At 35.2% G+C, this 13,670-nt stretch overlaps 1 protein-coding gene across 1 annotated transcript in view; it reads left to right on the forward strand.

The window, feature by feature from the left end:
* F13B (coagulation factor XIII B chain) overlaps nt 1-13,670 on the forward strand; it is a 221,022-nt gene that overhangs the window by 159,612 nt on the left and 47,740 nt on the right. The window contains 6 exon segments of the mRNA XM_024764048.1: nt 5,567-5,761; nt 6,144-6,226; nt 6,228-6,321; nt 10,236-10,418; nt 10,870-11,058; nt 12,484-12,492. Of these exon segments, the coding sequence (XP_024619816.1) occupies nt 5,567-5,761; nt 6,144-6,226; nt 6,228-6,321; nt 10,236-10,418; nt 10,870-11,058; nt 12,484-12,492 (753 nt within the window).

The raw sequence follows: 13,670 nt of genomic DNA on the forward strand, positions 1-13,670 counted from the left end.
GGCCTAGCTGCTCCGCGGCATGTGGGATCTTCCTGGACCGGGGCATGAACCCGTGTCCCCTGCATCAGCAGGCGGACTCTCAACCACTGCACCACCAGGGAAGCCCTGTGCGGAGTCTTTTCAAAAAGAGAAATTTGTTTCTCATTTAAGGCATAGTAAGTTTTCTTAAGTTTAGTGTTTTTATGGTATATCTTTTTCTGCCCTTTTAATTTTAATTTATCTGCATCTTCAAAAAGTCCATATCTTATAAAAAGCAAATAATTGGGTCATGCATTTATATTCAGCCTGTAAACTGGCTTTAAATTGAAATTTAAAAGGTAGAAAAAAATATAACTGCTGTAACTATATTAATATCAAATAAACTTGAAGAGTTCTCTCTGGCATTTATTACTAGGGACAAAAATTGATACTTCATAATGATAAAATATCAATTCACCAGAAAGATATAACAATAATGAATGCATATGTACTTAAAAACAAGGGACTTTAAAAGACATGAAGTAAAATTTGGCAGAACTAAACGAACAAATCCACAAACATAGTTGGCTCTTTTTTTTTTTTAACATCCTTATTAGAGTATAATAGCTTTACAATGGTGTGTTAGTTTCTGATTTATAACAAAGTGAATCAGTTATACATATACATATGTACCCATATCTCTTCCCTCTTGGATCTCCCTCCCTCCCACCCTCCCTATTCCACCCATCTAGGTGGTCACAAAGCACCAAGCTGATCTCCCTGAGCGATGCGACTACTTCCCACTAGCTATCTATTTTACGTTTGGTAGAGTATATATGTCCATGCCACTCTCCCATTTTGTCCCAGCTTACCTTCCCCCTCCCTGTATCCTCAAGTCCATTCTCTAGTAGGTCTGCACCTTTATTCCCATCTTGCCCCTAGTTTCTTCTCACCATTTTGTTTTCTTTTTTTAGATTCCATACCGTATGAGTCATCAGTGTCTTACAGTTTGCTGCATACAGGCCTTTTGTCTCCTTAGGTAGGTTTATTCCTAGGTATTTTATTTTTTTTCTGCAATGGTAAATGGCAGTGTTTCCTTAATTTCTCTCAGATTTTTCATCATTAGTATATAAGAATGCAAGAGATTTCTGTGCATTAATTTTGTATCCTGCTATTTTATACTTTGTATCCTGATAACTGATTAGCTCTAGTAGTTTTAGGTTGCATCTTTAGGATTCTCTATGTATAGTATCATTTCATTTGCAAACTGTGACAGCTTCAGTTCTTTTCTGATTTGGATTCCTTTTATTTGTTTTTCTTCTCTAACTAATTGGGAAAAATTGACATCTTTATAATGTTAAACATTCCAATCCAAGTTCATCATGTTCTCCTTCCTTGATTTGTCTTTTAATATTTTTCTCAGCAATGTTTTGCAGTTTTCAGTGTAGCTGTCTTAAAATATTTTGTCAAAAAAAAAAATATTTTGTCAAATGTATTTCTTAATACAGTTTTTAGAGTATTTATAAAAGGTGGTGTCCTTTATAATATTTTTTCAATTTTGGTTTCTGTATAAAGTTTTGTATATATTATTTCTAATAGCCTTTTTTGTAGAATCCTTAAATATTACATAATTATGTTTTACTCTGTCCTTACATGCCTCTTTTTCTTTTGCCTTGGTGAATTCAACATTATCTGAATTATTTATTATTATAAAATACTCTTCATTATTCTCTGATAACCCTCTTTTGAATTCTATTTTATTTGATATTGGAACTTCAGCCCATAAATGCTATGTGGATTTAGTAGATAATTTAAGGAATAACGTGAAGATTATCGGGAATTTCCCTGGTGAGGCTTCATGGATTTCTCCTCTCACACAGCAGATGTCCTGCCTGCCCCACACACAGGTCCCTAAATTGTCACAAAAAACAAACTCTTGCTTCCTCCTGGAGCTCAACCACTCATCACCATGTGTATGTGAGTGTGTTCTAAGTTCAGAAAATGGGTAAATACGGATCTCACAGTTTGGTTCCATTCTTTCAGAGGTTGGACACTTTCTATTTTCTGCTAGCTTTTACTCTCAAGCAGTCACTGTTATAATTTGTGTTAGCAAATAATTTTTATTCATAGAAAGTTTAGTTTGATATAAGCTATTTTGCTATTCTAGAAGTCTTAATTACATATATTAATAAATTATTTTATATTTTGAAACTATTGTAGTTATATTAAGAAAATAAATAAATAATTTCAATGCGTTAACTCTCTGACATCTGCGACTGGTTTTTCTTTTCCTTTATAGTAATACTATATTTTCCATATTAATTATCTGTTTGAAAGAAATTCTCTTACATTAAAGAATTGTATTTTACATTACGTTGAATAGAATTGACTGTATAAATATTTATATATAAATAAAATAGAGAATAAGTGTAATTAAGTTAGTGAAAGACCAGGTGAGGATTTTTGAGTTATATTCCTATGACAAAAGGGATATCATTGTGTGCATCTGAATATTAAAAAAAAAAAAGAAGTTGCCTCAATCATATGAAAAAATATTTAATGCCAAGAATATGCTGAAACTCTTGTACTCACTAGTGTGATCCTACATAAGTTAAAAAAAAAAAAATCAGTGCTTCCCTAAGCACAAGAAAATACAGATGATAGAATAAGATCCAAATACACGTTGGTTTTCCTAGACCCCTAAGCAAAGAAGCTGGATGAAGGTAAATAAAAGACATGAGAAAGTGATAGTGACATGGACTCAGTTATTCACATATGATTCACCTGGTTGAGAAAGAACTCCACCTATTTTAAAGAAGTGTTTACTTTAACAATTAGTGTTTTATATCACTTCTGGAGCCCGCCTATTACTGTCCCCCAAAAAGGTTGTACAAGTACTTATCAAGGAATGAATTTAAGATATTGTTGTGAAACCACTACCCGTAATTCAGGGATTTTGCAAAGCTGTTTGAACTTTGATATATACTAAGTGACCTCAGTTAACTAGCGTCATAGTAATGTCCTTAAGTTCAGAGTCACATTTGACAAACTGCTAAACAACCAAACAACACAACTGGAATATTTGTATGAACGTGCCTTTGGGAATATATAACATGCTGTTACTATTCAATGTCATCCTGACCCTGTGGGTTTCCTGAGCTCATGCACAAGGTAAGTTGAAACACTTCTGAACACTCAGCTTCCCTCTTGAATGTAACTCCACGTTTTATCTACTTTCACCTGTCTTTATATTTTAATGATAGACTAATAGGAATTGTCTGTATTGTGTCATCATGATAGAGTGTAACCTCACAGGAAAATTATCTCATATTCTCTTAAGGAAAAATGCAAAAAAATTATTTTTTTTCTGTTTTTTGAATTCCACAGCAAAAGGACTCTCAACGCTGATTATAAAGATAAGTGAATATGCTCACACAACATTAGGAAAAAAGTCACAGGCTAGCTTCTGACTTCAAAATGGATGGAGGTTTCTTATTTTTAATACAAGGAAATATTTGGGAGTGATGGATATCTTTATAATCTTGCATATGGTGATAGTTTTATGGATTCATAGGTCAAAACTCATTAAATCAGGCATTTCAAATATATTTAGTTTACTGTGTTTTAATTATAATTTCATACAGCTGTTAAAAGTCATTGACATCATGATCAATTTAATATTTGAATAAAATAAACAGCAGGTTAAAAGAAGTATCTATTTCAACAAAAAGTATAGTAAATTCTTAATTCCAGTGGAATGACAATTAATTTTACTTTACATTTCTGAGGTCAGAAGTAATTGTTGGGCAAATAAATAATTTTTAGAGCGTTAACCCTAGCACATTGTTCATTGATGTGTTTTCTCATTTATAGTGAAATTTTCTATATTAATTTACCTGAATGCAATTGTTCTATGTCAAAAATTATCTTTTATAACATAACAAATATTGTGGATCCTTTCACTTATCTTTAAATTAAGGAGCACTTTATTTTTGTATATTAATTCTAATTTTACATGTACACATCTTTAAGATTTCATTGACACAATTACGTTTATTTCATTCTTTTACAACGCTGTGGATCCATCACGATACCTTTTTAAAGTGTCTTATTTCTTTTAAAATCAAAATCTCCTTTCCAAGTTATTGTTAACAAAACCTCTAATATGCTTGAGGATTTCTCATTGCACCATTTATGATTAGAATACAAAACACTATTTGTTATTTTTAATTTACAAGAAGAGTGAATCTAAATAATTTTTTGCATGGTTGGTTTTGTATGCTATTTAAGTCTATATTTGGGCAATTTCTTTTATCAGCCACAACAATAACAATACAACAACGATTCCTGTCCAATGTAAACTATTCTCATTCACTGAACTCTTTCTAAAAGTAACCTTTGAGCTGAAAGTCCCATAAGCTTGGGTTGCAACAAGGTTTTTCAACAGAGAATGGAAGCCATTTTGTGGAAGCACACCTGTGTGTAAATAGAAACATCTTTGTGTATTTAGTGGATGGACACAGGTTGAATTCTGTCCTCCAAAATTCATAGGTTGAAGTTCTAACTCCCAGGAGCTCAGAATGTGTCTGTACATGAAGGTACGGCCTTTAAAGAGGTAATTTAAGTTAAAATGAGGTCATTATGATGGGCTCCGATTCAATAAATTGGGTGTCAGAATCAGAGGAGGAAATTAGGACACAGACCCATAGAGGGAAAACCTCGTGAAGACACAGGGAGAAGGTGGTCATCTACAAGCCAAGGAGAGAGACCACAGAAGAAAGCAGCCGTTCTGATACCTTGATCTTGGACCTCTCACCTCTAGAATTGTGAGAAAATAAATTTCTTTGTTTTAAGCTTCCCCATCTATAGTACTTTGTATGGCAGCCCAAGCAAATAAGTACAATCATACTTACACATTTTGAGTGTACAGTAATAATCAAAAATTATTTTTCTATTTTCCACTCAAGTATATTTAAATTCTTACATACATATTTTTAGAGGACATTCATCACCAGTTAGTAATTATATCTTAGTGGTTTTTTGTTGCTAATATTTTTCCTTTATGAATATTTTACATTCAAATTGTCTTCGCTGAAAAGGTTAGACATAGTCATATATACATATATGACTATATGTATATGAATATATATATTCATATGTGAATGTATATTTGTTCGTATATGTCTCCTATGCAACATGTGACGCGGACTGGGAGAGGAGGGATGGAAGGGGCTGAGATGCTGGGGAATCTCTGTGGAAGACACAGGAAGAAGAGGCACAAGAAATGAAAGGAGAACTACAGACAGTCCTCCCATCCCTCCAGAAGCAAACGTCTTAGATCTGGGAGGTTTACTACATAGAACCACTTTTGTTCTCTTCCTCAGCGTTTACATTTTTCTGTGTGATTTTAATCTTGAAAATGCTTCCAAAGAACTTAAACATCCTGAACTCCTCAAGTACCTATGTACTCTTAGTTATACATTGTCCCAGATCTTGGTCACTAATGCAAGTGGAATAATGAAGCTAAATAGAATAATAAATTCAACAATGGGATTATTAACATAAGTAGAACTATTCATTAATGTAGGATACTATTTCTTTTCTTAAGGAAGAACATGTGATTTTCCAGAGATAAAACATGGAACCATATATGATGAAAACAGTTATAAACAAATCTTCCCAGTTGACATAGGGAAATATTTCTACTACACCTGTGATCACAGCTTTGTGTCCCCTTCACAATTACTCTGGAATCGAATAATCTGTACACGTGAAGGATGGTCACCAAAACCAAAGTATCTCAGTGAGTAAACACCCTCCTCATTGTCTGGATGAATTATCCAGTGTGTTCAGTGAGCGGAGAGGCTCTGCCTGAAGGCATCACAGAGCCTGGACAGTCATAGCAGCGGGAACCAGAGGGGCCAGCAAAGATGATCTATGTCATTGCTCGTTGTGAGAAGCTGTTTGTAGAAAGTAGCTTTACAAATGTAAATTTTTTCTATATTCGTCTTAATTACTGGCATGGCATTTTAATTTTTTACATGCATGGCCTAATTTTTTTTTTTTTTTTTGCATGGCCTAATTTTTAAGAAACAAAAATTTTTTACTTGATTTCTCTTCTGAAGTTTGCAAAATGTAATGCTCTTTCATTGCAAGATTTGTATCTGTCATCTTTTGGCTTTTAGGACGGTGCTTTTTCCCTTGGGTGGAAAATGGTCATTCTGCATCTTCAGGACAAACACACCAGGAAGGTGACACTGTACAAATTTGTGTGTGACACTGGCTACAGCCTCCCAAATAATCGGAGCAACGTTACATGTGCAGAAGGTGGCTGGTCCTCCTCTCCTAAATGCAGTCGTGGCTGTAAGCAAAACACTGTCCTCTGGGATCTTGTATTCTTTTATATTTTATGGAGAGATAACAGTATTTAGTATATTCACTATTGCTGTTTCTACTATTATCACCTTTTCAGTAACAGGGTTCCAACTGTGTCTAGGTAGACATGCAAATATCTGGATCATCACTAGAAAATCATCTTGTCTAGTTACATAAATTAATGTAGGTACTAATAGAAAACAATAGCCAAGTACACAGTGAAAAACTATAATTCTCACATTATATAGTTTCTTCAGTGTTTTTTGTTTGTTTGTTTGTTTTTTTGCGGTACGCGGGCCTCTCACTGCTGTGGCCTCTCCCGTTGCGGAGCACAGGCTCCGGACGCGCAGGCTCAGCGGCCATGGCTCACGGGCCCAGCCACACCGCGGCACGTGGGATCTTCCCGGACTGGGGCTCGAACCCGTGTCCCCTGCATCGGCAGGCGGACTCTCAACGACTGCGCCACCAGGGAAGCCCCCTTCAGTGTATTTTTTAATCAGAATCAACAAACTTGATAATACATATTGTGCTGCTTCTCAAATATACAGCATTTAAAATATAATTCCTAATAATTTCACATAATATAACAATGCATCAAAAGAAGCAAGTCAAAATATGGTTTTCTCATGATGCTTTAAAACGTAGCACAGTTTAATTCTGACAAGGTCATTTGGCAAGTTAGTGAATGATTCAAAGGAAGGAGACAAAGGGAGAGAAGAAAACTAGCCTTTTTTAGGTGTGCAAAACCAAATTTATAAAATTGAAAATTTCAGTTACCACATATGGCTTTTACTTTACTTCAACTTAAGCTAAGTCTATTTATAATTCTGCTGAAATATGCCATCCACATTGTTTGATGATCTTTCCTATTATGATGTATGTGTGTTTTCCATACCTCTAAGTAATTCTCTGAAACTGTCTAACTGGAAATATTGTCAGATCCCATAGGTAAGAGCTCAGGCCTCCAAGACTGCTCTCCCACCCCGCCCCCTTCAGAATTCAATCACAAGTCCAGCTTGTCATCTGTGCTTCTGTTTACTGGCTATACATTAGAGGTTCCTGGGACTTCCTCTTCAGGTTCAATTAATTTGCTAGAGTGGCTCATAGAACTTAAAGAAACATTTGATTTACCAGATTCCCAGTTTAAGGAATATAACTCAGCAACACGCAGATGGAAGAGATGCACAGGGCAAGATACATGGAAAGGTGCAGAGTTTCCATGCCCTCCTAGTGGCCACTCTCCCAGCACGTCCACATGTTCGTCTGCTAGGAATCTCTTAAAATCCCATTCTTTTGGTGTTTTATGGAGGCTTATCACAGGGGCAAATTGATTAACCCATTGGCCATCGGCAGTTGATGCAATCTGCAGCCCCTCTTCCCTCCCTGGAGGTCAGGGGTGTGGGACTGAATCTTCTAACATTCTCTTCACAAGGTGCCTCGCTTGGCAACCAGCTTAGGTGCTTTCCATTGCATATATACAATGGAATACTACTCAGCCATAAAAAAAGAATGAAATAGTGCCATTTGCAGCAACATGGATGGACCTAGAGAATATTATCCTTAGTGAAATACGTTAGACAGAGAAAGACAAATACTGTATGATATCATTTTATATGTGGAATCTAAAAAATAATACAACTGAATGTATATGCAAAGTAGAAACATACTTACAGATATAGAAAACAAACTAGTGGTTACCAAAGGGGAAAAGGAAGTCAGGAGGGACAAATTAGAGGTGTGGGATTAAGGGATACAGACTACTATGTACAAAACAGATACGTGACAATGATATACTGTATAGCACAGGGAATTATAGTCATTGTCTTAACCTATAAGAGTATAATCTGCAAAAATATTGAATCACTACGCTGTACACCTGAAACTAACACAGTATTGGAAACCAACTACACCTCAATTTAAAACAACAAAAAATCTGATCATCCTGCTTGTTGGTGAGGATGAGAATCAACTGGAACTCTTACACATCGTTAATGGGAATGTAAGATGGCACAATCACCCTGAAAACCAGTATGGTAGTTTCTTGTAGATTCAGTCAAGCACATATCAGATAGCCCAGCAATTTTACTTTTAGGTATATATCAGGAAATAGTAAATATATGTCCATTCAAAGACTTGAGTTCAAGTGTTCCTAAATAGCTCAATCATAACTGCCACAACCTGGAAACACTCCAGAAGTCACTCAACAGAGGATAAAATGGGTAAACATATTTTATATCCACAGAAAGCTACCCTGCTCCACAATAGAAGGGAGTGACCTAGTGATGCAAGACACCACATAGAAGAATGGGTCTGACATTGGATGAAATAAAGCAGCCAGATTTAAGAGAAAGCACGCTGTATGAATCCATGATACAAAGTTGTAGGAAGGCAAAATTATAGTGACAGAAAGAACATGGGCTTCCTAGCGGAAGAGAGTTGGGGGAGGTGGAGTAGAAAGGAAACAACAGACTTTTAAAGGAAGATGAAAACTGCCTCTAGTTTGGTTGGGTTTGTGGTTACACAGGTGTACACATTGTCACATCATTGGTCCACATGCTAATATGTGTGGATCTTATTGTATGTAATTCATATCTGAATAAAGGTGATTTTAAAAATGAGCACTTGGAAACCAAAGATATAGCTGTCCAAAATATTGTAATGTGATTGAGTCACTAGAAGCCATAGAAATCTGCCTAAATAGGAAATTAAAAGTGAGAGAATATATAAAATTATTAGAAACTAGAAGCTGCAGACAGAAAGAAGAGAAAAAAATTATAAAATATAAAAATAGCACAAAGGAGAGAGCAATGTCAACAAGATAAAGGATAAGACATCTCTCCTGGTATCCCACCTTCAACAATAATAATTTAGCATCTATCCACAAAATCCCCTTTATGGGAGATGCGGCACCCAGGTTCCAGGAGATTGTGAAACCCCAGGGGTGCAGTCCAAGCACAAGGACAGGTGTCTTGTTCCCTCCCAGTGTGGGTGAAAGTCTAGACTGAACACTTGGCCCCTGTTGATCAAGGTAGGGAGAGGGTTGGTCTCAGGTTTCTTCAATGGTGTTTTTCTAGAGTGAATCCTGTACTGTGAAAAAATGTTTCTCTTGCTAGGCTGATCATTTCCTGCACCTTTGGCTAAAGGAAGCAAAGTCTTCCTGGGACATTTTTTTGTGTGTTAATTTTGCCTGAGCATGAGATCATTTCTGGGTTGTGGTCTCAGTGCCCAGTCCAGGATACATACAAGGCAAAGTGAAAACTCAGACAACTCACTGCAGTGTAACTCCTTGAATCCCAAGGTCACTAAAAGATCTACTTCTTTTCTGCACCCTTCACAACATCTTACGTTGGTCTTTATAATACATTCAGGATTTTTAGTTAACAGAGGGAATATTTAGCAGAAGAAATAAATAAGCAGAAATGTTCCTGTCTCATTTTGTCCAGAACAGGAAGCCAGAAATTCCCTTTCACATTATACACATTTGTAATTCTTTGAATTTTATTTAAAAAGCTGATGTTTCTCTTGTAATAAAAATGAAAATCAATAAAAAAAATTACCAGAGATTCAATAGCCACTGCAGTATGCTTAATATATAAGACCAAGAAACTTTCTTTGTTTATCTTAGCTATCCATCTCTCTAGCATATATTCATTAAGGAAAACATCTTTAAATACCAGAATACTGCAAAGCAGACATATTTGTTAATGTCTTATGTGTGCTTTCATGTGGGGTGAAAGGAAGGGCTTAAAATGTGACTCTCAGTTTAAGTGATTAAACTTTTTTCAGTGAATCATTTCTGTCATCAGAAATCACAAGTCTTGATATTACAGATTGTTCTATACTTTTATTTACTTTCTTTAACCTGTGTTTGTCTTTGGTCTCTCAATCAAATTATTTTTCAGACTCTCAAGGAAAATGTGGGCCTCCCCCACCAATAGACAATGGAGACATTACGTCATTCCCGGCAACAGTATATCCTCCAGGATCGACAGTTGAGTACCAATGCCAGTCCTACTATGAACTTCAGGGAAACAGATGCACAGTATGTCAGAATGGAGAGTGGTCAGAACCACCAAAATGCTTAGGTAAATATTTTAATCTTCTCATGGATCCTGGGAAAATCAGCTTACTTGGTATAATATTTTGCTGTTTATAATAGAATTTTTATGGATTAACAATTCTATTGAATGCTTGGCTAACAAATATTAATATGTGAGAAAATAAAGTTTGAAAAATTCTTGTTCAAGCAACTATAGCAATGAAAGGTTATTTAATAAAAGCTCTTAATGTGATAGTGGCATTATGAATCTTTTATTATAACACCTAATTATTAAATTAAACATAGTACCTCATTTTTATATCATTAATTGTTTAAAACGATGGAATCTACATAATGGATTTTCAATGAGTTGGTTTAGAAAATATTTTGAGAATGAAATCCTGGACCAGTGTAAAAGATTCTACTGGAAAGTCTGAAATTCTATGGAAAATATTTGTATGCTACTTAATGCTTTTTGTTGATTTTTTTAACTTCAGATGCATGTGTAATTTCAGAAGAAATTATGAAAAAACATAACATCCAGTTAAAATGGAGACTTGATAAAAAACTTTATTCTAAAACAGATGAGATTATTGAATTTATGTGTAAACATGGATATCATCCAAGGACACCTAACTATACATTTCGAGCAACATGTCAGAAAGGAAAACTGATTTATCCTACTTGTGGATGAAACAGTAGTTAAAACGCAGTTGTAAAATTGAAATATGTACCTGCATTCAGAATTTTTCATTATTAATCCAATTCTCAGTTTCTTTTACCAAGTAAATAAGAATTTGTGTTAAGTATTATGTGGATGATGTAATTATAATCTGGGAGACCAATGAATCACTTCTTAAAAGTACTTCATTAAAACCTGGCAAACCAAAATGCTATGTGTCCTGTTCACAAAACATCTGTGGCAAGAAATGAGATGCAATCACTTCAGTGCCTCCTTCCATCCATCATTCTCCTAACTTTCTCGAAGCTTTCTCTGTAAATTCTGAGGCCTTCTGAGATTGTTTCAGAAGAAATGGAAAAAAATGCTCGTCTCCATCTTCAAAATAATATCACTTCACAAACACGTAAAAAGCAATCTGTGTCATACCTACGTTAGTAATTAGATCTAGTTATTACTTACCTTTGCTTATCGATCAATAGATAAATATACCAAAAAATGATGAAATCCGTGTTCTTCTACAAGATGTCTATCTAGCACATGTAATAAACAAGTCATAAGGAGGAGTTAGAATCTAATTGGGTATATATCTATCCTGTTGACATAAAAAGTGGTTTAAAAAATCCAATATGAAGTATAAACACACAAACACTATGCTCTGATACTGAATAAAGGTTTATAGAACAAAGATTGGTAGGAAGTGCAATAAAATATTTTTAAAAACTATAGTTGAATTTAGAAAGAATAGGGGTAAGAGGTGGTGTTTAACTCCTTTAGACGTATGTGAATTCTAAACTCATTAACCTTTAAAGTATATATACCACCTTTGAATATTTTATTTTAAATAAGGATATATATATACAGCAGGACAATACATACTGAGAATTGTAAAGACCTCTTTGGTACTGACCTTCAGACCTAATAACGTTTTCATGAGTTTGCTGGTATAGAGAGTTTCAGAAATATTCAATCACAAGAGTCTGAAATGTGATCTTTATGTTTTTAATTTCAAACAGCATAGCTAAAAATCAGTTGACTAGAAACATTTTAAATTTCTACCAAAAACGAACACTTGAAGATGAAAATAAATATATAAATAATTTAAAATATTTTAGGTAATACCTTGTTACTGTTTTGTGTAAATATCCATTACTATACACTGTTACAAATTTTTTTCCTGTGAGAAGAAAATTTAAGATCTACTATCTAAGCAACTTTCATATATACGATACAGTATTATTAACTATAGTTACCTGCTGTGTGTTACATTTCAATAAATAATTTTTTTTACAGCTGAAAGTTTGTACTTTTTCTTTACCCATTTTGCCCAACCCCCCATTCCACTTCCAGACTCTGGCAACCACTAATCAATTCTCAGTATCCATGAGCTCAGTTTTGAGTTGGTTTAATTGTCTTTTGGTTTTGTTTTTAGATTCCACATGTAAGTAAGATCATATGTTGTCTTTCTCTGACTTATTTCACGGAGCATAATGCCCTCAAGGTGCATCCATGTTTTCACAAATGGCAAAATTTCATTCTTTTTAAGGCTGGATAATATTCCATTGAATACATATACCACATGCTCTTTATCCATTCCGCCATCTGTAATACTTACGTTGCTTCCATATCTTTACTGTTGTAAATAATGTAGCAGTGAACATTGCATGTATCTTTTTTCTTTTTTTAAAAAATTTATTCATTTAGTTTTGGCTGCATTGTGTCTTTGTTGTGGTGCATGAGCTTCTTATTGCAGTGGCTTCTCTTGTTGCAGAGCACAGGCTCTAGGCACGTGGGCTTCAGTAGTGTGGCATGCGGGCTCAGTAGTTGTGGCTCGTGGGCTCTAGAGCACAGGCTCAGTAGTCCTGGCGCATGGGCTTAGTTGCTCCGCGGCATTTGGGATCTTCCCGGTCCAGGGCTCGAACCCATGCTCCCTGCATTGGGAGGCAGATTCTTAACCACTGCACCACCAGAGAAGCCCCCATGTATCTTTTCGAATTAATATTTTCATTTTCTTCGGATAAATACTCAGAAGTAGAATTGCTGGATCATACGGTAGTTCTATTTTTAATTTTTTGATAAACCTCCATACTGTTTACCATAGTGGCTGAACCAACTTGCATTCCACCAACAGTGCATGAAGGTTCCCTTTTCTCCATATCCTTGATAGCACTTGTGAACTTTGTCTTTTTAATGATAGCCATTCTGGGAGGTGTAAGGTGACATCTTACTGTGGTTTTGATCTCTTCATCTGGCTCTTGATTTGTAGCCTTTCATGTCCTTTGGAATAAGCTGATAATCCAGTGAGTAAATGGGTTTTTCTGAGTCTCATAAGCCATTTTAGTAATTAGTCAAACCCAAGAAGGGGAAGATGGGAACTTCAGATTTATAGCCAGTCAGTCAGAAGCACAGGTACAACCTGGCCCTATAACTGGTGTATGAAGTAGAGAGTGATCTTGTGGGACTGAGCCCTTTACCTGTGGAATCTGATTTTATCTCTGGGTAGTGTCAGAATTAAATTGATTTCTTGGACACCTTGTTGATGTCTGGGAATTTCTTGCTGGTGTTGGAAAGCCTTCACACAGGCACACAACCACATTGGAACTTTTAGTGGACATCATT

The sequence above is a fragment of the Neophocaena asiaeorientalis genome, unplaced genomic scaffold (assembly GCF_003031525.2).
Source record: "Neophocaena asiaeorientalis asiaeorientalis breed wild unplaced genomic scaffold, Neophocaena_asiaeorientalis_V1.1 scaffold594, whole genome shotgun sequence".
Lineage (NCBI taxonomy): Eukaryota > Metazoa > Chordata > Mammalia > Artiodactyla > Phocoenidae > Neophocaena > Neophocaena asiaeorientalis.